Below are 25,052 nucleotides of genomic sequence, written 5' to 3' on the forward strand. Positions count from 1 at the left end.
TCCGAATCATACTACAATCCGGGACCTCGAACTAAGAGCTCGCCAAGGCCGTTTAGGACGTCAAAGAGCACATCATGCATTTTCAAATTGCAACTTTGGAGCTTTATAACTCGAAAAGTACTTAATGAAAAAACATTTCATTATAGTGTTTTGGAAAGCTCTCGAAATCAACTACAAGAATATGTAATAAAAAATAGAGAATGCCATTAAAAAAAATTGAGGTGACCTTCATGTGACTTTCAAATAATTCTTCAAGGTCAAACCAATGATACCGTCTTATGGTCCCCTCGAAACCAAATAACTTTTGTCTGAAAAATTTTTCTCTCCCGGGCTTGGTTTTCGAAATATTCGACTAGATGGATTAAAATGGTCCACCCTGTATATATATATATACGAATAATTCTATACTCTACACTTGGTGTGGTTTATTTTGATACTACCGCGTACGGTAATATTTAACGATTGTCGAAGTAAATTTAAGCGAAACAAAGAAGAAAAAAACAAAGCAGACAACTCTATGCCTTTTAAGAACGTTGACGAACCTTCGTGCGGTGGTGGTGCTTACGATTCCTCCTCTTTCTCTTCTTTTAGTTTCGTTAGTTGCGAAAGCGAAACCGATGACCCTCGTCGAAGATGTAACGAAGCTAATTATCGACGTCGAAGTGCGCCAGATGTTACTTCGAAGAAAGAATAAAAAGGCAAAAGAAAGAAGCAAACGATAGTAATCGTCGAAATTCGTCACTCGGTCAACAGTGTTTCGATCGAAAAGCCTAACAGAGTCTCCGGTTCGAGTGTAATTTCCGCGTTGAGTCTCTCAAACGGAATTCCTGTCAATTTTATCGTTAATTATTCCCGTCGGCGTGAACGAAGACTCTCATCATCGAATTTAAGATAGAAATATGTCGCGCACACAAACACGCGATGGTTTCACGGAAATTTCGTTTACACATACTAGAATGATTAAGAAGAACGACTAAGAAGAACTGAACTTTAGTAGGACAGTATGTGCTTTCTTCCTTATGCAAAGTAATCATGTAATCGAAGTGTTTCAGGCTGCACAAACTGAAGGAATATCTTCCCGAAATCAATTTAGCTAAGAAGTGTTTTATAAATATGACTTTAATTCGCATTGACTACACTGAGATTAAAATGTAGTAGTTTCAGGAAACGTTTACTCAATTAAGGTTCCCGACTGCTATGACTGTCTTTTTTTAATAACGAAGAAGCGAGAAGACATATGACAAGAATTCTTGATATATTAGTTCTTGATATATTAGATTATACGTTCAGATAAAAAGATACACTCAAAAAGTGACATTTCTGATCAATTCAGCACACTTGTAAAATTGTCCGAACATTTTCCTTTTACTCAAACAATCGATAATAGTCGCAAAACTAACTTGATGTAAAACCTTTCTTTCTAAAACTACTTTTCTCATCATATTGTCAATGTTAATTTTATGACTGTTTATTGATTGTTCGAGTGAAAGAAAAGTGTTCGGACAATTTTTTTAATTTTGATGTGCTGAATCATAAATGCTATTTCGTGGGTACATCTTTTTATTCGAACATATAACGCAAGAATTTTTGGCATGCGTTTTTTTTATTCTGACGTCATTGAACAAGGACAGTCATAGCGAGTAGTCAAGACAATCAAATAGACCTTCAATAAAATAATTTGTTTGAATAAATACTTGCAAATAACATTATATTTACTTGAATTTAATAGTACATATATATATTGATATTAATATATTAAGAACGATGATAAAATCAAAATATATAAATTTTTATTTGATTTTATTCGATTTGTGCAATAAAATTTATGTAATCTTGATACTTAATTCTTTTTACATAATTTCTTTTTATTATTATATACTACTGCCGAAGAACATCTTTTTTAACAATTCATCTGATCATTATGGTTTTTTTAATATTTCCCTTATTTAATTCGACTTTTCTATTTCCAATAATAAAACGCTATAAGTAACTATATACTCGTGAACTTCGAACGTTTTGCAGTATTTCTAATCGTTGCAAATTGGCTTGTGTTCTACATTTTTTTACTTAAATTGATCCTGCGAAGATACTTTTTCACTCATTAAAGTCATGGAACATTCTATATAATAATTAGACTGCCTTTTATAATACTTTGTGTTTCCTATATTATCTTGCAGTGGCGCAACTAGGAAATCGCGGAGGGGGGGGNGGGGGATCTGTAAGTGGACGATTAGAAAAAAAGGAAATTTTGGAAGTCTTAAAAAATTATTTTCTTTCATTCACCAATTCAATTTCATCATCAATTATTTCCTTTTAATATTGAAATAATAATTTATTTCATTAATTAAATTAATATTTTTGAGTGTAATTTCATTCTGTATGCTTCTCTCTCTCTCTCTCTCTCTCTCTCTCTCTCTCTCTCCCTCCCTCCTCCTCTATCTTTCTCTCTCTCTCTCTTGCTCATTAGCTAATCAAAAAAAAATTATTTAGAATTTCGGGGAAGCTGCAGTCCCCACTTGGCTATGCCACTGTTATCTTGCATTTATTTCTTATCCATATTGCATTGCTATATGCTTCGATCGATTGTTTTCGAAGTGGACGGTCTTTGTTGGTTGAAATGTTGCTGAGATTTAATTTGATTTAGCCATTCTAGTGGCAAACTTCGGTTGGAAACGGCGCGTGCGAGAAAATATAGAACAGATGATGATACAGACAGGAGTGCAACGAGCAACAGAAAGCTCCGTCAGATCGCTACGTCAGATTATGTTAACTACGCATCTCCATGTGCCATTCCACGTGCATTTCTATTTACTTATATTATACTATATATTATACGCGCGTCTCTTCGGCACCACGACCGGCTCTCGATAGCTCGATAGCGTTAGATGACTGACCTCCGAATTATAATTACTCTAGCAGCGTGTCGCGATCGTGATCGCGTGCCAGTTCGCCGATCAGCTGCACACACGTATCGATAGTTTAGCAATTATTTATTGTAAAAACAAAAAAAGAACATAAAGAACATAAAGACAAGAAAAAAACAAAAAAAATATTTAGAGAAGCACGCCGATTTGCTGAATGACAAAGAAATGACAAAATGGTCGTTTAGTCATGACTATTTGTGTATGTATGCATACGTAATTGAAAGAAGAAGGAAAAGAGAGAGAGTGAGGAAGAGAGGGAGGGAGGGAGGGAGGGAGCAAGGAAGGGAGGGATGGAGAGAGAGAGAGAGAGAGAGAGAATGAATATCGTATCGAAACTCGCTGTGTGCCTCTTGAGTCTATTCTTCTCCCGTAGAAAGGGAAATGCATAATCTTCGAGTTAAAAAGAGAAGAAGAATAGAGAAAAAAAACCCAGAAACAACACACACACGTACACACACGCGCGCGCGAAAAATCAGACTGTTGCTGGTTCTAGATATATAATGTGCTATTTTAATTACGATAAAACATTGTACTAGTCGGAGTCCGTAGGGCCGCCGATAAGCGTCCTTTTTGTCTGCCTGATGTTTCTACGTGCATGTATGCGCTCGTCGGCGATGAGAAACTCTTTCGGCCTCGGTCCGGAGACGACCGGCGAAGCCAGGGCGCGCGCGATAGAATGTAGCGGCACATGTATGACGCACGGTGAGAACGCGGAGATGTTCGGGAGAGAAAACGGAGAGAATTAAATATGTACAAATGTAATAAAAGTCGAATGACGATTACACTGAGCCGGTTTATTGTCTTTATTCGACGTTAGCCTATCATCCTGATTTACATTCGCATGGCCGGTCGATGTTACATAACGGCGACGGTGGATTTTTTAATTAGTCAGGCGAAAGAACGCGTTCGGCATTCGTCAATAAGATCCGCAGAGCCGTGACGAGAAAGCCCCTTGAATTAAATTACGAATTGTATTCTGCGGCATGTATTAGGTGTACAAATTAATTCGGCGCTTTTTTTTATGAAATTCGAAGTTTATTTACAAAAAGTCAAATGCAAGTTCAACGTTCGAAATAATTTCCATTATTTTCTATGGCTTTATTCCATCTATCAGGCGGCTGATGAATGCCCTCGCGGAAAAAATTTGGCGGTTTTGACTTGATAAAGTCATCAATGCTTTTTCGGACCTCGTCAACTGTTTTTAAAATGCGTAATCCGCCAGATGATGTTAAAGCGAAATAGGTGGTAATCTGATGGGGCTGGATCTGGCGAATGAGCCACATGAGAGAGAATTTCTCAGCCTAATGCACAGATGATGATGATGAGATCCTTCTGCGTATATAATCGCGCGTTATCGCAACAGAATTACTTGCCTAGTTCTATTGCCGATAAAGGGTTTTTTTACAAGTTTTATGAGTCACGGCACTTTCACCCAAAGCGAAACGAATCATCTCAATAGACTGAGCAGCATTTTTATTCAACCAGAGTGCAAAAAGGATGTGGTACCTCGGATGCTTCTTTTCGAACAACATCGTGATAATTACTGTTTTTTGGGATTACGTCGACAAGACCGTCAACTATTGTAGTGCTTCTTAAAGCTTAAGGTTGGCAATTTCAAATCACCATAGCACGGGAAAAAATTTTTAATTTGAACTAGAATTGCAGGCACCGAATTAACTTGTACACCTGATAATTTTAGAAAACTTATTTTCAAATACCTGTTGCGTACAATATTTACGATTGTGCTCGATCAAGCGTGCCGTGTACTCGTATTCTGTAGATACACGTATATTCTGGATTACCACTGTTTGAGTGAATTTTCACTTCGATTATCTCGTACGGCTGCATCGTCCGATTCTGCAATCAATTTTATATTTAACATTTTAACACATATATCGATAATCAACCATTTTGTTGTGACGCGGTTCAGTCGAAAAGCATATTCGCGTGTTGGATTTTGGAATGCTATCAGTATCTAAGGGCACGCGGCTTATTTAAATAGTCCATGCGGAAGAATAATTCAAACTTACATTTGTGCAAATATAAAATCAGTTTCGAGTTAATTCAATCTAAATTATACACCGCAACGGAAAATCAAAAATATTAAAAAAAATGAGCAAACATAATTTTCTGGATGACAATAGTAATGATTGATAAAAGTTTCATCTTTACATTTCTACAAGGTATGTCACAATCACATCATATTAACGCTCATATGCAGGCAAGGCGCATTAAAATAGGTGAGAAAATCCTTTTTTTTGCAATCTCGTTTCACAATCCTCATAACATTTATTAAGAAATTAATTAATTAATATAAAAGAATGAAAGAGAGAGAGAGGAGAGAGAGAGAGAATAAGCGCGAATTAATTTACACTCTGTATACGCGCCATTCTGAGAAATGAGGCTACAATTCTGGAAATGTACATATGCGGCTTCCGTAGCGAAAGAATTCAATTTAGATGACGAATATTTAATTAAAAACAATTGCATGAAATGTTTCACCTGCACTTCGAAGTATTGCAACGGAGGACCAGTATTGTGATATGTGAACTTGCCGAATAAGAAGGGTATTTTGTCTTCCAAATCGGTCTGACCCTGAAAATAGTACAGTAAATGTAATAACATATATACAGCTACAAATAGTGACTTACAAGGGAACAGTCAAAAGTGTCCCTCGCCGATTTTGATAGGCTTTGAATATATCATAGAACATAAAAAAGTATAAGAATCATAGTTTATTATGTGCGTATCTCGACGTTTAAGAAATTACCCCTCGAAAGTAATAGAATTTTTTAATTTCTAACGAATATCTTCTATATTACACTATGAAGTATACAAAATATGATCGTAAACAAAGTTTAATGGATATCTAACGTTTTTTTATTATGGTGTATTCAGATTTTCTAAAAATATCAAACTTTTAAGTTTATTCTCACTTCTCATTATAATTTTCTCAAATTTCATAATTTATATATATATATATATATATATATATATATATATATCCATTAATATATATATATATATATATATATATATATATATATATATATATATATATATATATATATATATATATATATATATATATATATATATATATATATATATATATATATATATATATATATATATATATATATATATATATATATATATATATATATATATATATATATATATATATATATATATATATATATATATATATATATATATATATATATATATATATATATATATATATATATATATATATATATATATATATATATATATATATATATATATATATATATATATATANTGGAATTAGAGATTGCGACACTTTTTTCAATAAGTTTCGTAATGTGTATCCGCATTTAATGTAAGAATTTATTCTTCAATTATTCTGAGAAAATAAATTTTTTTATTAGATACCAGATGCATTCTAAGGTTCATCGGGATAAAAGTGTTGCAACTTTTTTTATTTCAGCAATTATGTGTGCTGCTCTGTGTGTGTGTGTGTGTGTGTGTGTGTGTGTGCACGCGTGTGTGTGCTTAAATGATAAAATTAGGTTGTGTCCCGAAGGAAGACAAACTCACTATAGACAATCCAATATTTTAAATTAATCAGATATTTTAAACATGAGCACACACCCAAACAGAGAAATCTCGAGGTGCGGTGTCGGTCTCACCGGTCGGGGATATCAACGAGGAGATGTGCTCGAGACTGATCCCGGACACGTGTACGTGGCCAAGTAATCGTATCACCACGCTGCCGCTACTGCCTTTGAAGGCCCAGCATTCGCCTGGCAGAACGCCTGTCTGATAAATATTATATATTACGGAGGATTAGTACGATATTAAGATTAAATATAACAGGCAGTATTTGCCTTAGATGATTTCAGATTTATCTAGATAAAGATACGGTGAAAATCCGAAAAATTCATCTTAGATGAGATGAAGATGATTTTGCTTTTAACTTATTTAAATGAAAGCATTTTAAAACATTTCTATCTTTATACGATAAAAAAAATTTTGGTGATATGGGCCAATTTCCCACTTTTCCGAATGATGCAAATGGGTTAATAGATCTGTTTATATTTTGTCGCCACGCTTGCGCATGAACACTTCTCCCACTCTTTCCTATACATCCAATAACTGTTCATCTTCTATCTTTCAGTGTCAGGTTTACTCCCACTTATAGGAAAACTGCTGCGGCAGCCATATAGAAGCATCACATACATGGCCATATGAGACCATAGACGTATAATAACTAGACTGCGCACTCGGCCGAAGAGTCGTTAAATGCTACAGTAAGATAGTTGCTGTACGGGTACCATTCCGACTTCGTCTGATAACGAATGGAGTAGGAATTTCAGCCCCACTATGAAGGCTTCTTTATCTTACTACGCGAAAACGACGGAATGTTATCCGTACAGCAACTATCTCTTTCTATTTTCTGACGTGTTCTAACAAAGGGAGACGTTGAGACCGCGCAGTTATTATATGACTATGCGTGTTATTATATGTCTATGCGTGAGACAAGTGTGTTTTGACTGGCGGTAAATTATTAAAGCAATAGTTTAGCAGTGCAGCTAAAAAGAATAAATCAAAGGAGACAAAACCGAAATTTGTTGATTCGTTGAAATCTAATTTCCAATCCCTAGTTTGATACAGACTTAACGCATAGGTCCATATTATTCCATTCATTTTATCGAAAAGTGAGCTCAGAATATGGACCATAACACTATTTCAGATCATTTTTAATTGAGATAACATGTTTATCTATCTAAGATGAAGGTGAATATATTTAGTATTTCTCCCATCTAGATAAAGGTAAAGATTATCCATTTATTCATCTTGATTATTTAGATAATTTTATCTAGATATCGGCAAACACTGATAACAGATAACCTGTATCACCGCTCGCGGGGTATTCTGTTGCTGACAACGTGGTGTACTGAATAAGTTGAACATGGACGCACCGGTTGAGTATAGTTCGGTATCTCGCGTCGAAAGGATTTCACCGCCTACGGACCGGGGCTTCTCATGAAAATACGTCATAAAGAGGAAACAGAAAGTTGCGCTTATATTCTACTTTTTCACTTGAGTCTAAACTATTCATCTTTATTTTCGAGAGAAAACTTCCGGAGAATGATTCTGGAATTTACAAAAATGTATCGAAATTTACTTGTTATGACTTCTCTTGTAGTGTGTTTCGGGTTAAAAAGAGGTTTTTTCATAAAAAGTTAAGATGTGCCAGAAAAATCTAACGCAAGTTTTCGTGAATCGATTAAAAAGAACAGTTGAAAGGCTACATTTTACGCACAAAATTATTAGCATATTATATGGTTGCTTTTTAAGCACATTCTGTGCAGGAGACGCGTGTATGAGAGAGAGAGAGAGAGAATAAATACAATAAAAATGGACTATAAAATGGAGCAAAACCTGAACTTTCGAGAGCATAATCCGTTCTTCCAGTCTTGTCGGCATCGTACGTCTCCAGTTCATTCTTCACCATATTTTTAATGGTCTCTGATGATAAAACCTTCAGCAAGTTCTTCGTATGCAGACTCATTTCTATTTTATTCATATCTATGGTAAATATTAAAAAGCCGACAAAAGACATGACGTTTGTGAACAGAGGATAAAAATAAAAGGAATAGCAAATAATCATGCGAATGCACGCGAATAATATAAAAAAAAGGCTTTTGCGCTTTGTTACAAGCGAAAGCTCACCGACATACAGTATGTCATTCTATATATTTAACTTTAATAAAATAAAATAAAATAAAATAAATTAAATTAAATTAGAATATTACAGATATTACGGTTATATTACACGTTTATGAATAACATTGAAATATTACAGTAACATTACTGCAATATGTCGCATTTCAAATAGCCGAGTAACTTCAAATGATATTTTAATTATGTCTTATTGACATTAGAGATGTTATATTGAGCAAATTATCTTCTGAAATTCAAATAGAGATATTGAAATGAAGTAACATAATATATGTTTAAATAAAAAATTTAATTAATTAATTAATTTATTGTATTATATGTATATATCGGACACCAGAGAAATGCCACCGTATCGTGACCAAATGTGACTTCCAGTCAACATTTGTAATCTGCACCTTTCTTACCCTCAGACACTTCGTTTCGCAACTCGATAATAGCTTCCGACATTTTTGGGATCATATCATCTACCTCCTTGAATTTGTTTTTCAGCTCGTCGTGCATTTCTATCACATTCCTTATCTCCAGCTAATGTAATTTTGCGCGTGAAAATCACGTGAAAGGCACAAAGATGGTGCGTCAATTGAAGTAACAAATTTAATGTACATTTTAATAAAATTGGGATTCTCATAAATATGCGATAAATGAGAAATTTTAGAAGATATTAGAAAAATATTATTTGTGTGTACGTGATATATATAATTAATATATAATAAAATATAATAAATATAATATAGAAAATATATAATATAATACGTATATAATTTTATCGACAGTAAACTGATACCGAGAGAGTTCCCAGGTGAGCCTTCAGACTTCCCAAGTCTGCCTTGACCACCTTGAACGAAGCACTGGCGGAATATTTATCACAGAGATGGGACACGGACATCGCTAAAAATATTCGTGCTTTTTCACTCGTTAGATATCTCTCTATCGAATCTTATGGATCGAATGAGAAAGAAATCCAGTAAGCGAGAAACATTAAATCAATCTTTCGAAACATTGATTTTATATGAATTTTATGAACATTTTGACATAATATTTTATAAGTATTTTTAATACGTGCGCTGCCAACTATGAGTATACTCATAGTTAGTATATGAGCCTCACAAACTAACTATAAATATGGTCATATGCCAATTATCGACCTCCTATGCCAAGCTCAAGTTAATCCGTAGTATAAGCGCATTAATTTGAACCCCTGGCTTGTGAATAAGGCGACGTTTGGTAGCTTGGTAGAACAAACTATACCCGAGGAGCTTGGCAGCGAATGTGTTAAACTGTTAAAATATTGATAATATAATATTTTATTTCTAAATATTAAAAAGATCATATTGTATAAATATTATTTTCAATGTTTGGGTCAAATATTGTTAACAATGACGTTGTGTACAACATTAAGAACTACATACTTGAAAACGTTACAAAATATTGCAATAATGTTGTGTTAACGATTTCTTGCTTACTGGGGAGGTTCGTTTCATCGAGATCTCACGATTATTTCACAAGGTCGAATTTCCGTACCGAGCATTGACGTGATGACGCAAAAAGCGAAGGGCTTGGCGAATTTCGCGTACCAAGCAGGCCGCTGGTCGCAGGTGAGGGCCGGAAGTGCGTCCGGACAATTCCCCGCATTAACACAACAGAAAGTATTCCGCGCGCTCATTGGCGTCGTCGCATAATAATGTAGCCCGAATGCTTACGAAACACGATAAAACGTGCCGGTAAAAGTCGCTCGGATTAATGCATGCCGGATGCTTCTTACAACAGGGCTACTTTCGTTGGACGTGTCAGAGATTAAGCGACCATCAGTAATTATTGATAGTCCGGATAAGTAATCGATATTAGCAAATAAGTGAAATGCGACAATCGAAATAAACAATCTGTTATACAAAACGTTCAGTAATTTGCGACTGATATATTACTACAACGAGAAAAGTGATAAAAGTAAGTCGAGAAAATGATAAGAGTATTTGCCATCTTTCATTTCAAGCAGTAACTTGTGAAATATGTAGATTTAACTAGTGGCGTAGCTAAAAAAAGTTTTGAGGGAGGGAGGGGGGATGCTGTAAGTAGACGACTAAAAAAAGGGAGATTTGAAAAGTCTCGAAAATTATTATTTTCTTTTATTCATCAATCTGATTTCATCATCCAATCATTTCATTTTAATATTAAAATAATGTTTATTTCATTGATTAAATTAATATTTTTAAGTGTAATTTCATTCCGTACTCTCTCCCTCTCTCTCTCTCTCTCTCTCTCTCTCTCTCTCATTAGCTAATAAAAAGAAAAAAAATTGAGAATTTCGGGATATGACTGATCTAGTATACAATCTTACTACTACGCTGAAATGCAAGAAATATAACATTTCTGAGGTTATAGCGTTATTTTTAAAGTTAGATGTTGGCTGGATATTCTAATAGGCTCGTTTCATCCATATCATACCATTAATCGTGTTTAGAAATTTTTACTTTTCATACATTCAGAATTACATAATCACACGAACGGTGAAAAAGTTTACGCGGAATCGACAAAGCGGAAAGTGAAATTTTTCACATGAAATTATATGAACGATTACACCCAGATGGCCGATCATAAATCTTTTCCCCTAGTATATATACTCGTGAAAAGTTAACGTTTCTATATACTTTTCTATTGGAAAAGTTTCACGAATTCATACTAGAGGAGAAGATTTATGATGATATTGTAACGCTAAACATTTAATTACTTAAGTTTTAGTCTACAATAGATGCTTTAAACTTTAAGCCTTAAAAAATTGAGCAATCACAGTTAATTATTCTCTTTACATTCGACTGTGATTGGTCAATTTCTTAAGACTTAATGTTTAAAATACCTATTGTAGAGCGACACTAAAGCGGGGTCTACAATGAGAATTTAATGCGTAAGATTTAAGAAATTGACTAATTATAATTGGTTTTTCTTCTATAATTCGACTGTGATTGATCAATTTCTTATTTATTAAAGTACCTATTGTAGACCAGGATTAACAGCGCGCTATCCGGCGTATGGTGATGTTAACCGGGACGAGGATCTTCCGGCGTCTAATTATATATAATTTATTAAAATAAATAAGAATATTTTCGGATTAAATTATATAAATTCATGTACACGTCAAGTTGTAAATTATTGATTGAATAAGATACTCCTACAGGATTAGATAGAAAAGCATATGTATGCAGATAGATATTTAATCGTCAAGTAAGATATGAACGTTCTCTCTCTCTCTCTCTCTCTCTCTCTCTCTCTCTCTCTCTCTCTCTCTCTCTCATACACGCACACACACACACACACACACACACACATATATTGTAAAATATAAGTAAGTTTTGTTTCATTATTTCAATTAATTTATATAATAATATATTAAATTATAATAATATATAAAAATTATATATATAAACCTTTATAATATTTAACCCCAGGCTTGACTTTTACAATAATGAATGATCAATTTTCCATCTGTGCCATAACAATCGTACAAATTTTTAACTGTTTGGTCCGGAGAAGGTGCAAATGTCTGATTAACATAGAGAAACTAAAAGAAAAATATATTATTACATTATTATTTTATTATTTTTTTTTCGGTGAATTATTATTGAATTATTATCATTGAAAAAAATTAGAAGGTAACAGTTCGACTACTTACTAATCTCTCATTCGGATCCAACTTGAGATATTTCTTTATAAAGTCCGAGATTCGTCCAATAGGATTTTCCTGGCAGACCGACCATTTCTTCTGCTTCATGATTGGTGCGTTAGCAGTTGCTTTTAGCAATATATCAACTGTTAAATTATATAAATATACAGGTTGTTTCAAGCAAGATGGCTGACAGTATTAGCTGTTAGAAATAGCTGATAGTATTGGCTAGAAATCATATGGGGACTTAACGAGTGTTGCCCTGTGTGCTGTCTACTATTTAAAATGTTATCAACTTTACAATACATTTATTATAATAACAATAATAACAGTAATGATAATATACAACAATAATATAACAATAATAATACCAATTTAAACAGCGAATAGCAAAGTAGGGCAACATTCATCAAATCCCTATACAATTTTTAGTTAACATCATCTCTGAAATTAAGCGTCTTATATCTCTGAGTGGCTGAGATGCTATGAAATGAGAGGAATGAGAGTAGCGGTCGGGAATCCATAGAAAAATGCATACTGGTTACAGGCCTGATTTAGATTAATAAGCTCCATTTGCATATAAACATTCATATATGTGTTGGATATTTTATATATAGGATGTCCCAAGCTAATCTTGATTCCCGTGGTGTACAAGTAGAACAGGTGAAACTGAGCAGAAAAGTCCTATACCATTTTGCAAATAATACACATGATTTCGAGTTATTAATGATTGAAAATGGCTATGTATAGAAGCTTCTTTAATTAATAATTCAACAATTTGCGTGTTATTTGCAAAATGTTAAAAAAAAACTTTTTTGTTCGGAGTGGTTTAATCTACAAATATATGACAATTATTGTACCTAACGACAGACATTAGTATATTGAACTTTGAACCTTAAACTTGTTAGGTACAATAGTTGTCATATACTTGATTACTAGATTAGATTATTTGAAACAATGTTGTCATATACTTGACTACTAGATTAGACTATTCGAAACAAAAAAGTCTGTCTATTTTGCAAATAACATACAAATTGTTGAATTATTAATTAAAGAAGCCTCTATGCATGGCCATTTCAATCATTGATAACATAAAACTTTGCGTGTTATTTGCAAAATGGTATAGGACTTCTGCTCAGTTTCACCCATTCTACTTGCATACCATGGGAACCAAGATTAATTTGGGACATCTTGTATATATAAATAAATAAGATTACTTTTTGCTTTGTCCTTTGGCATAGTTTGAGTCCCATTTCGTATTGCAGTTCCTTCAGGGATGGTCTCCAAACTAGTTGGAACATCTTCAGTTGCTGAATTATCTGGTATATCTTCAGCTTTTGTTTCAGTTGACAGATTGTTTCCTTCTTCTTTGGTGGCCATAGTACAATAGTAATCCTATTATACAATTATATTTAATTATATTCACAGACTACAAATATAAAAGAAACATCTCTTATAGTATCAAATATATTTAAAAATAAAATATAAGATGTTGAATGAATTAGAAATTAAGAGTAAACAATTTTAACAATTATATAATTTTAGGTCTCATATGTTTGACTTTATATAAGAATTTTATAATAAGAATAAAACATTTTGTTTTTGTACACAGAAGAATGTTTCGAGAATTTAAAATTATTGTTTGCTAATACTGAGTGGTTTTAGCAGAAAAATAGTAACCTATTAGTTGGAAAATCTGTTCGACAAGACAAATAGTCTGTCCTTTTTTTAGCTGAACTGATTGTACAAATTCGAGAAATTTACATATGAAAAGAGGACATTTATCATTTTACATAGCAAGTTGTAAACAATTTCGGTAATTATTTAGTTTAGCTACATCAGCACAAATATCGATGAAATTACGCTTATTCGACGCGTTTTTGCACGAAATGAAAGAATTTGGCAGAAAAAGTGTCGCTCTGCCTCGCGAAGTGAGTTAATAATCGTCAAAGTTGATAACTTAATAGGTTAAGAAACCTGTCATACCGATGAAATGTTGCGATATGAACATGCTTCGTGGTATTAAATGATGGTATTAAATAAATATAAGTATTAAATCTTCGCCTTACTAAAGTGTGTGCGATGAGACTGTTTTATACTAAATGAAAACAGTGAAAATTAGAAAAGGCCCCTACGCAAGGTATGTTGTTAACTTATAATTTACTTATTGAAATTTATCTAGCTCACTATCAGAGCGAGTTCTGATTAGCTTCTGCTTCTCTATCAAAATGTGAATTCTCTCTAAAACGGTATTTACAATGAGAATTTAAGCTCTAAGCCTTAAGAAATTGTCCAATCACAGTCGATTATTCTCCTCATATTCGATTCTGATTCGTTAATTTCCTAAGGCTTAAACTTAAAGTACCTATTGGAGACCTGGACTAAGGCCCATATCACACTATAGATTAGGATTAACATTCGATTGAAATTTGACCAATCAGAGCTAGTTTAAATAAATTCATGTTTAATTAAAACTTGCTCTGATTAGTCAAATATCAATCCAATCTCAATTCTAATATAATACAGACTTAAAGTGGGGTCTACAATGAGAATTTAAGCTCCAAGCTAAGAAATTGACCAATCACGATTGATTATTCTTCTAAAATTCGACTATGATTGGTCAATTTCTTATGGCTTGGAGCTTAAAGCACCTATTGTAGACCGGGACTAACGAAATAATTTTTCAGTACTGTCAACACTGCCAGTGTACATCGGAACGCACTCTTTAAAGAACCTACCGCTATAGGTAGTCCCTTTAAAATTTGAATCGTTGTCGGTTACACGTTCGTTGTTACGGCAGTGGAATGTCATGCATCGGTGTGCGTTCAAATAGCGTAAGTACGAACTTTGTAGTAAAAGTAGTGGTAGAAGTATCACGAAAGTGTGAATCGTGTTGTGTTTTGTTCTCTCCATCAGGAGAGGAGATCAGTACTCGTAGGATAAGAAGAAAACTATCGGGAGGAGCAAGTAACTCGTTAAATTTCGCGTCACCTCCGCAAAGACTTCACGTAAGGACAAATGTACGAGAAGTTGAATGAGAGAAGTTCCGAGAGACTTATTCCATTTTCCTCTGTTATAGTTCACCCATCTCTGTTCGATCTGCGATGTCTGACACGGTTAGCGAGAGTGTAAAGTACAAGTGGACGCCCGAGAGTACCGCACTGTTGGTCTCGGTGTGGTCCGACCGGCAGGTGCAAAAACAACTCGAGTATGCCCCGCGGCCGCAGGTGATTTGGGAGAGTGTTGCGAGGTACATGCACAAGAAGGGCTACAATGTCGGAGCCAAGCAGTGCCGGTCGCGCATGAAGCAGGTCTTGGTATGCTACAAGGAAGCCAAGCAGGCGGGAACGCGCTCCAGCTTGGAGCAGTACTACGAGATCATCGACAGGGTGATGAGAAACAAGCGTTTGGAGCAGATCAATGTCAACGGTATAGATACGGTGGGTGAGTAGAATTCTCCAATCGATTCTCCAAAGCGATTCAAGGTAGAGGGCATGAAGAGTGTTTAGAATATTCTAGGTTATTGAGATATCATTGTTCGGGATATCTTGCAGGCAGTGTTATTGTATTCTTTCTCGTATATGTTGTTCTTAAAAATAGACGTGTAAAGCAAACATATTCATGTTATGTGTTATTGCGTCAGATGCAAATATGAAATCACCGCCGAAGGATGTGAAAACGAACAAGAATTTGCAAATGAGATTGAAAGTCCAAGAGCCTGTGCAGTCACTCCATCGAACGGATGCTCTGTCTCCCACATGGATGATAGGATGTAAGAGGATTTATCTTCAGTGTTTGCTGGTATCCAGATAAAATTATCTAAATATTTATCCAGATGAATAAATAGATCGTCTAAATGGAAGAAATATAAAATATATTCATTTTCATTTTAGATAAAGAAAAACAGATTATCTTATCTAAAAATTATCTGAAATGATGTTATGGTTCATATTCTGAATTCATTTTTTGATAAAACGAATGAAATAATATGGACCTATGCATTAAGCCTGTATCAGACTAGGGATTGGAGATTAGATTTCAACGAATCAACAAATTTCGTATTTGTTTCCTTTGGTCTGTTCTTTGTAGTTGCATTGCTGAATCGGTGCAATAAGTTGGGGCGAGACAAAATATATTTGTTTCACTCTAATTTATTACCAGTACCAGTTCAGTAGTGCAACTAAAATCAACATCATTTGTTTCAATTGATCAATCCACTTTAAACCCGTATCAAATTGTCAACTGTGAAAGTCGACCCGACTGCCAATTACGACTGCCAACTCTTAATAGACAAATTACAATAGACTATATGACTCTTCAAGAGTCAACAATCGTAACCGCCTGTCAGATCGGCTTTCACGATTAATAATCTGATATGGGTTGTATAGAAGAAGACTGAAATAATGACTGCGTTAAGAAAACACAGCGATTAGTGAGCAATAAATGATTATTGGTTTTTTTTACTGGATCCTTACATTTAGAGCGATTACGTTGAAAAATTACTTAACCGTTGTGCAATTTTATGACGCGTAGTTTTATTATAAATTTGTATACAGTCTCTCATGAAAACAATATCATTTGAATTTTGAAATTATTAAGATAAGTAGCGCTACTTATCTTTCATCTAGATAAAAGTGAGGTTATCTTCACCTCATCTAAAATGAATTTTTCGGATGTTCAATTCACCTTTATTTAAATGAATCTGAAATCGTCTAAGGCAAACACTGGTTATCTCGCAAATAATTTTATATGTTTAATGCTAAATTCACATTGTTTTTTACTTTGTAGGTGAAAATGAATATCCAGATTCGCCTGAATCAAACGAAACCATAATAGCCAGGCCATATGGAGTTTTCTCACCCACAAGGGATATTGCCTTAAATACTAACAAGCAGCATTTGATCCAGATTGGCAATCAAGCGATACAGACGAATACAATAATAGAGGAACCGATGCAGGAAGATTATCGACAAAACCTGTTGGCTCACTACCCGTACGGAGAGATTCCTTATCAAAACACCGTGCAGAATGTACAGAATCAGATCATCCAGGAGAACATGCAGCAGAATATTCAACAAAATCGCGTGTGGCATCAGCAGTTGCCGCCGCGCAATGTGCCGACGAACGACGTCAGTCTCCAACAGAATGTGTTCAATCATATGAATCGACGCTTGCCGGGCGGCGTGATGACGCAGAGCAACATGATGGTCCAGAATTCTAACGCGGAAAGCGTTGCACGCCAGCAAAATCAACCACAGCAGAGTACGCTACACCTGGACAATCGGGCGATGCCTCAGGAGCCGCGTAAAATTAGTTTTGGACAGAATTTGCTGACAACGGACAGAATACACAAACAATATAGAGACATCGTGCCTCGCTTAGTTTACATGGCAGACGTCGGTAATAAGAACAACGTCGACGCACAGTCGCCGGAATATTCGCCGGACGTGTCGCAAAATCTGAATGATGCTTTCTGCCAGTCGAAAAGCGATGAGAAAGCGCACAATTTGAATGAGACTTACAGCCAGCCCGGCCATCCGATGGACAATCCTATGTCGGTACCCAACACGGACACAACTGTTGTGACGAATAACGCAACGTGCAATGATGACACGCTGTTATTGGAATATTTATTAGATTCGCCAACTCCGTCTGAAAAAATTGGGAAATCGAGAGACAGTGCCGTAAATACGGATAACGTGCCGAATGCGCCGTTTAGGAAGAAGAAGGCGCAGAAATTGGAGCAGCTTGTGCTGAGCGCAATTAATTCTCAGAATGAAGTCGTCAATAAGGTGAGATATATACCTCGCGATACGATCAATGTTTGCTGCTATCTAGATAAAATTATCTAAATAATCATCCAGATGAATAAATAGATGATCTAGATGGGAGAAATACAAAATATCTTTATCTTAAATACAAAACGTGTTATCTCAAAATGATCTGAAATGAGATAATGCTCCTAATTCGGAATTCACTTTTTGATAAAATGAATGAAATAGTATGGACCTGCGTTAAGCCCGTATTAGACTAGAGATTGGAGATTAACGAATCAACAAATTTCGATTTTGTCTCCTTTGGTCTGTTCTTTTTAGTTGCACCGCTGAACTGGTGCGATAAGTTAGAGCGAGACAAAATATCTCAGTGTGACATTTTGTCTCGCTCTAACTTATCGCACCAGTTCAGCGGTGCAACTAAAAAGAACAGACCATTTGTTTCAATTGATCAATCAACTTTAAGCCTGTATCAAACTGTCGACTGTGAGTGAGCTGTCAATTATCATTGGTCTTTTTTGTCAGATTCTTAAGTTTAGAGCGGTTACGTTGATGAATTATTTAACCGTTGTACAATTTTATGATTTACGTAATTTTTATTATAAATTTTTCTCAAGTCTCATGAAAAAAATATCTAAAATATTATCTAGATAAGTGCCGACATTTATCTTTCATCTAAATAAATTAACCCTTTGGCCTATAACCACGAGTCTGACTCGTGATGAAAAATTTGTGCCATAAGCGAAAACCACGAGTCTGACTCGTGGTAAAGAATTTGTGCCATAAACAAAAGCCACGAGTCTGACTCGTGGTAAAGAATTTGTGCCATAAACAAAAGCCACGAGTCAGACTCGTGGTGAGGAATTGGTGCATAAGATGCCGCGTATTATTCGAACAAGCGAATGGAGTTATTCCACATCCAATACTTTTCCTTTGATTGAAAAATCCAACAAGAGCTTGCAAAGTATGTACGAAACATAAGAAAAGGTGTGAAACTACATGGGAATGTAAGAACTGTCGCGTTGCGTTACATGTACCTCAGTGTTTCGAAAGATACCATACAGTTGAAGACTACTAATTTTCATTCAATTAACTAAGTATTCATTTACAAATTGCTATTGATTCATTATCTACTTTGAAATAATAAATTATTTTTGTCAACTGATCATGATTGATTATGATTGCACCCTAGACGTCTTAAAATTACTATTTGTACCTAAACATTGTTTATTATTTCACAATTCCTTTCGTTTCACTGAAATATATATGTCATGAAAGGTATACATTTTGCGCCAGTCGGGTACACGGCTGAACAGTTGAATGGCACGGCGCGCGACCGATTTTCTTGTTTACTATAGCTCGCGCAATTGGCAGATATCGTGTAGGCCAAGGGGTTAAAAGTCTTCATCTAATCTAAGATAAATCTTTCATTTAATCTTCATCTAGATAAATTTGAAATGATCTAAGGCAATCACTGGATGCGATATGTTCTTTTCATTTTTCAATAACTTACTGACATGTTCCATTTTTCCTCTCTTGTTTTTCGTTATTAGATGTAGATTATCCGATTTATTAATGTAAAGCGTAACGTCTTTCTCATGATTTTTCCGATATTCCAGATTTTGGCCGCGCAGAACGACATGGTGACGCGATTCCTCGACGTGGACAGAGATCGGCAAAACAGACTCGAGATCAGGCTGGATCACTTGTTGAACGTTGTTCACGCCACGGTACTCAGCAAAAACGAGAAGGCGACACAGCCTTGTAAGGAGACATCACCGTCGCGCTCGCCGTCGCCTCCCGCGATAACTTCCCTGCATCCGCCGCCGAAGCCCGGAATGGTGCCGCCCAAGTTAGACCTGGTCCCGCCGAAGCCCTGTCGCATTCCGTGCACGATACCGAGCTCGAACGTCGAGCTGATCAATCACAACCCCATCTCGACCAGGCCTGGCGTCGTCTCCCCGATCACCGCCAATCATCCGGTCAACCCAAAGCCCGGCACGATCTGGTCGAAACTGGGCCCGGTGTCTCAGTCGCCTTTCGTGAAGGCCCAGCAACGGCTCGGTCTTCAAACCATCTCCACTAATAACGACGCTCGCATGCAATCCTCGGCGGAGAGACGCATCGTCAGAGAATTAGGCAGACAGAACGTGGACGCGCGAAGTTTGATCCGCGAAACCATCGAGCTGTTGGAGGCGGAGCGGCAGCTGGAAGAGAGAATCGAGAACGCGCGGCTGGAGACGGCGATGATCCTCGGCGCGCGCCGACGGCTGTTCACGCGGCGCGAACCCACTCCCATCGTGGTACTGACCGCGGCGTTCCTCGACGCCGAATGCCGCGCCTGCGGCGAACTGGACCCGCCCTATCACGGGGAGAAGCTGAGGAGGGACGAGGGCTACGAACGCATGCATCACTTGAACACCGCTCGACGCGATTACCTGGATTCCTGCGAGCCGTGCGACTCCTCAACGCCGATCAAGTTGCCGTCGCGCAATCCCGACGAAGCCCCGAAGCAAACCATCCAACAACTGGCGCGACTCGTGATGAATAGCGCGAGATGGCGAGATCCGTGTATCCGGCAACTCGATTCAGCTTATCCGATGAAAGCATCATCGACTGAGCGGAAAGAAGAGAATAACGAGTATAACGCGACATTTACAGCCCCCAAAGCGAACGCACCGCCTCCGGTAGAAAACCCGGAAGAGAAAGCGCGAGTGTTCGCGAAAAGTTGCGATGTAATGCAACGAAGACAAGGTAGTGACGATGAAGCAGCGTCATTGAAGAATGATCCGCACGGCCGGACGAAATTTCCCATGGGCTTCACCACCGCCATGCTGATCGAACAGGAAGGCGTATCGAAGCGAACCAACAAGAGCGAAGCGATGGGATTCGTCGTCGACGATCTGCAAACCAAGCGTAGAAGTAACGTCCGCTTCTCGGATGATGCCGATGCGTACGCTACGCGTCAGGCTGTGGGCATCGGTGACATATCGTTGGCGATAACGGGCGGTCACAACAACGGTGCGATCACTCGCAACATGATACAGCGGTATGTAAGCGATCTGATAATGGCGAAGAAACCGGCGCACGATAGTAGTAATGTAGATTCGGACAACGACGAGGAGTTCCTCGACACTACCGCCACTATGCATCCGATCTGCGTGATATCCCGTCAGGGTTCGATTACGTCGAGCGGTACGGCATCGATCGACGGCACCGTTCGCTCCTCGAAGCCGAATAAAATGGCACGCTCCTGTGGAATAAGTTAAGGTCTGTTCAAAGGTAATAATCAAACAGACTGGTGCCTTTAATTTTTAACGATGTTTAACGTCCTACTTTTATTTTCTTCTTCTTTTGTACTGTCATTCTTGAAAACTTACGAAGAAAATGTCTTCATCATTTTCGATTCAAACTCTGTGCAGAAATGTTGTCGATCAAGTCGATAATATATTCTGCAAGTTACAGTCCCTATCTTTATGTTGAAAAAAATGGCAGTATAATAATAACGTGCAGGGTATTCCAAAAATCTGGAAACAATTAAATATTTCAACGAACAATGTATTTTAGAAAAAAATGTTTCGGTCAAAAGTTTTAAGGTTTTGAAAAGCGCTTTCAGTGGCGGTATGAGCATGGGTGGCGTTAGCAAGATCAGACCAATGTCAACCTAATGTTTTTTCAATGGAAACCACTATGTTTTATTATATCATCTTGTTCTACTAAGTAATTTGAACAAGTTTTGTCTGAAACATTTCTTTCTAAAATGTATCGTTTATTCGAAATATTCGACCGTTTCTGAGACACTCTGCATGGGAAGGTTATTAAACTGCCCCTTTTTTTTTTCAACGTAAAGACAGCGACTGTAACTTGCAGAATATGTTGTTGACTTCACCCACATTTCTGCGTGAAGTTTGAATCGAAAACGATGAAACAGCTGAGGCCCTTGTCAGTAAAGTAACAGCTAATTGTTGTAAAATAAGTCAAGAACGGAAAAGTTTTCTGCAAAAGTAGCAGATCAAGTCTTCCACTGACGTCTTCTGGCTAATCTATCTTTAGTCTCTATATTCAACAGTCTCATCTCTATTTTACGTTCTTACGTACTTATGTATGATGCGGTCACCGATCAACTCTTTGCTACGACTTTGCCTTCCATATACCGGATGTCTCAGGTCAATTAATTTTTCATTAACTATTGTGAATTTTGCAAAATGGTACATGATTTTTTTTTATTCACTTCATTTGCTCTCACAAACTTCGTTCATGTTGATTTGAGACATCCTGTGTGTGTGGGCGCGCGCACGCGCTTTTTAAATTTTTAACTTACAAAATTGCAACTCTCCCTAATAACTGTTTAATCGCGCCGTCTTTTTTCCACTTATATTATTTTTCGATCAGAGATCTGTAGTTTAATGATCGTGGAACGAACGATTGCAAATGTTTAAGTTAACAATTAAAACTTTTAATTGTATAGTGGTGAACAGAAAGGTTGCAACATATTTTTTTATCTCTCAGTTATTCTCGGGAGATACATTCTCCTCCTTAGATACAAAACTTATCGAGAAAAAGTGTCGCATCTTTTCTGTCTACCGCTGTTCATGAGTTGAAACACGTAGTGTTTAAATATACGAATTATACGTGTAATCGAGTATACGTTTAGTATACGATTAATGAAATCTGTTAGCGATACGGTCTAAAGTTCTTATTGGGGATGAACTGATTTATGGGAACAAATTTTACAAATACAGCATCTATATTGTTAAAGTGTCAATTATACAATTGAATCGTTCGATTATTTTTGTATATTCTTAAAATAATACGTATTCCGTAGAAAAATGTTACATATATAGTTGATTTTCGAATTAAGCATATAGCAGAATAGTATTTGCTAAGAAGTTCTATTATCTGTTTATCTATTATTTGCATCACTTGGATTTTATTATATAATATTTGTTATGGAAACATTATTTGCATTTTTTTAATATTACAATTGTTACGTGAGAGCAATCTCATATTTTTATAATAAACGAAATTACAAATATGAACTTCTGTATTCTGCAACTTACGTGTTTGTCGCAAGAAAAAAGTTATATATTCAATTTATATAGTAGAAATTATGTTATTTGTAATAATAGAGAATATATTATTTGAAGTATATAAGGAGATTAAGAAGACTCCTCGTTTTTACTTCGTTTCTAATGTATCAATCAACAAATATTATTTGTAAACAAGTGCCTTTTTATTTTATTATCAATAAAAAGGTTCCAAAAATATAAAAATTGACAATGACGTTTCAGTCTATATAGTAGGAATACATATATATAGCGTACACAAAAAATGGTTTAGATATTTATAATATAATAATAGAAAAATATAATATTTTATCCGCCTAAATTAAATTTGAGAAAATTTTAGAAAATTAAATTGTAGAAAAGAAGACTTTGTTTAACATATTTTATTTTATTAAAGAAATAATACTATTTAGTATATTTTATTTTAGGATAATTTAATTAAAAATTATATAACATTTTTCCATGGTTCTTTTCGCTCGTTACAAGGTTTTTCGCGGAATCGAAACAAAGAATTATATTTACAAACATTGGCAAACGTATGAGTTTAGGTTACACGTTAACATTTAGGTGTTCCGTCAACCGAGCAGGAATACGCAGACTCCGTATACATTCCAGCCAACAAGTAATCTTATCGATGCTGAAATTGCGTTCAGGTCGCGGACATTGATGACGTGTCGTGTCAGTTGTGTGTAGAACACGCCCGGTTGAAGTATCGAAAACTTACTTGCTTTCAAGGTAGGTGTATGACAGTGTTTTATATAAATAAGAACCGATATGCTTTACTACGCATAAATTATATATTTTTGTTATCCGTTGTAAATTTATTTCAAATTTATCCGTTTTATTATTGATCGGAAAAATAATCCAGATAGACAGAAATGCTGAGCACATAGCAATGCAAATATTTAACATATACTTTGTGAGATGGAACTGCAACAGTGTAATATGTTTTAAATATGCTTGATTTTAATCAAAAATAAATAATTCTAATCAAAGTATCCGGCTTCTTATTATTGCAATAATTGCAGACTAATTGCGTTCTCTTTCGGACAAAATGAGCAATATTTATGGCATTAGAATATTGCCGTAATATTGCTGCAATGTTCATGTCATCAGATGATTTTTTTACGTACTGACAAGATACTTGTACGAGCATCTTCATATACTTATGCCAGTGATGATGCAGACCGAATATGTCACAAATAACAACAGCGTTGCAAATTAAAAAAAATATATAGCAAAATAAATTTAGGATAGCTGAATGTTATAAGAAACCACGCAAATCGTATTGTAGATAACTATCATCTGTCTCTATTTTTCTATTGTTATAAACGTGTTATGTATTAATATACATTGCTTTTTCTAATAATGGTAATCCAGACCTCTTACAAAAAAAGTATTACTGTCCATAATAAATTGGCCAGTAATAAATTACTGTTGCGCAGTAATTTTATTATTCGTACGAGTAATAATCTGTTTGTATAATATGGCGGCCTCTGTCGCGATAATAAAAACATTTATTTTCCTATTAATTATCAATTATTCAGTTCCTTTAATAAATCTGTTTATACTTTGCCGCGCATTATCGAACACTCCTCCCGCTCTTTCCTATACAGCCAGTAACCGTCTTCTATTATTTAGTGTTGGGCTCACTTCTATTTATAGGAAATGTGCTGCGTTAGCCTCGGTCTACAATAGATGTTTTGAGCCTTAAAGAATTGACCAATCACAGTTGATTATTCTCTTCATACTCAACTGTGATTGCTCAATTTCTTCAAGCTTAAAACACCTATTGTAGACCGAGACTTAAGTGGGATTTACATTGAGAATTTAAGCTCTAAGCCTTAAATTCTTATTGTAGACCTCGCTTTAGCCATATAGCAGTATTACATATATGATC

The 25,052-nt window shown here is 35.6% G+C and overlaps 3 protein-coding genes across 7 annotated transcripts; 1 reads left to right on the top strand and 2 right to left on the bottom strand.

Annotated features, from left to right (window-relative positions):
* Positions 1-5,092: 5,092 nt before the first annotated feature.
* On the bottom strand, positions 5,093-7,973 carry LOC106745199 (SUN domain-containing protein 1-like). Its single transcript, XM_014620560.1, has 4 exons — positions 7,824-7,973; positions 6,564-6,731; positions 5,258-5,519; positions 5,093-5,100 (listed from the first exon to the last, which is right to left on the bottom strand). Exons 1-4 carry the CDS (start codon positions 7,971-7,973, stop codon positions 5,093-5,095), a joined length of 588 nt encoding a protein of 195 aa, XP_014476046.1.
* A 4,043-nt stretch (positions 7,974-12,016) lies between these two features.
* LOC106745244 (autophagy protein 12-like) lies at positions 12,017-17,912 on the bottom strand. 4 transcript variants are annotated; one of them, XM_014620689.1, is made up of 4 exons: positions 17,835-17,912; positions 13,530-13,707; positions 12,322-12,440; positions 12,017-12,210 (listed from the first exon to the last, which is right to left on the bottom strand). In XM_014620689.1, exons 1-4 carry the CDS (start codon positions 17,847-17,849, stop codon positions 12,088-12,090), a joined length of 435 nt encoding a protein of 144 aa, XP_014476175.1. In that variant the 5' UTR covers positions 17,850-17,912; the 3' UTR covers positions 12,017-12,087. The 4 variants fall into 4 exon arrangements, with proteins under 4 accessions (XP_014476175.1, XP_014476174.1, XP_014476176.1 ...); XM_014620688.1 differs by having other exon boundaries at positions 12,322-12,458; XM_014620690.1 differs by lacking the exon at positions 17,835-17,912 and adding an exon at positions 14,382-14,544 and having other exon boundaries at positions 12,322-12,458.
* On the top strand, positions 15,042-23,335 carry LOC106745243. 2 transcript variants are annotated; one of them, XM_014620687.1, is made up of 6 exons: positions 15,042-15,146; positions 15,229-15,332; positions 15,392-15,756; positions 15,956-16,084; positions 17,101-18,104; positions 19,706-23,335. In XM_014620687.1, the coding sequence occupies exons 3-6, from the start codon at positions 15,417-15,419 to the stop codon at positions 21,353-21,355; spliced, it is 3,123 nt and encodes a 1,040-aa protein (XP_014476173.1). In that variant the 5' UTR covers positions 15,042-15,146; positions 15,229-15,332; positions 15,392-15,416; the 3' UTR covers positions 21,356-23,335. The 2 variants fall into 2 exon arrangements, with proteins under 2 accessions (XP_014476173.1, XP_014476172.1); XM_014620686.1 differs by having other exon boundaries at positions 15,229-15,320.
* The last annotated feature ends 1,717 nt before the right edge of the window (positions 23,336-25,052 follow it).

This window comes from Dinoponera quadriceps, unplaced genomic scaffold, assembly GCF_001313825.1.
Source record: "Dinoponera quadriceps isolate SergipeBrazil2010 unplaced genomic scaffold, ASM131382v1 scaffold1270, whole genome shotgun sequence".
Classification (NCBI taxonomy): domain Eukaryota; kingdom Metazoa; phylum Arthropoda; class Insecta; order Hymenoptera; family Formicidae; genus Dinoponera; species Dinoponera quadriceps.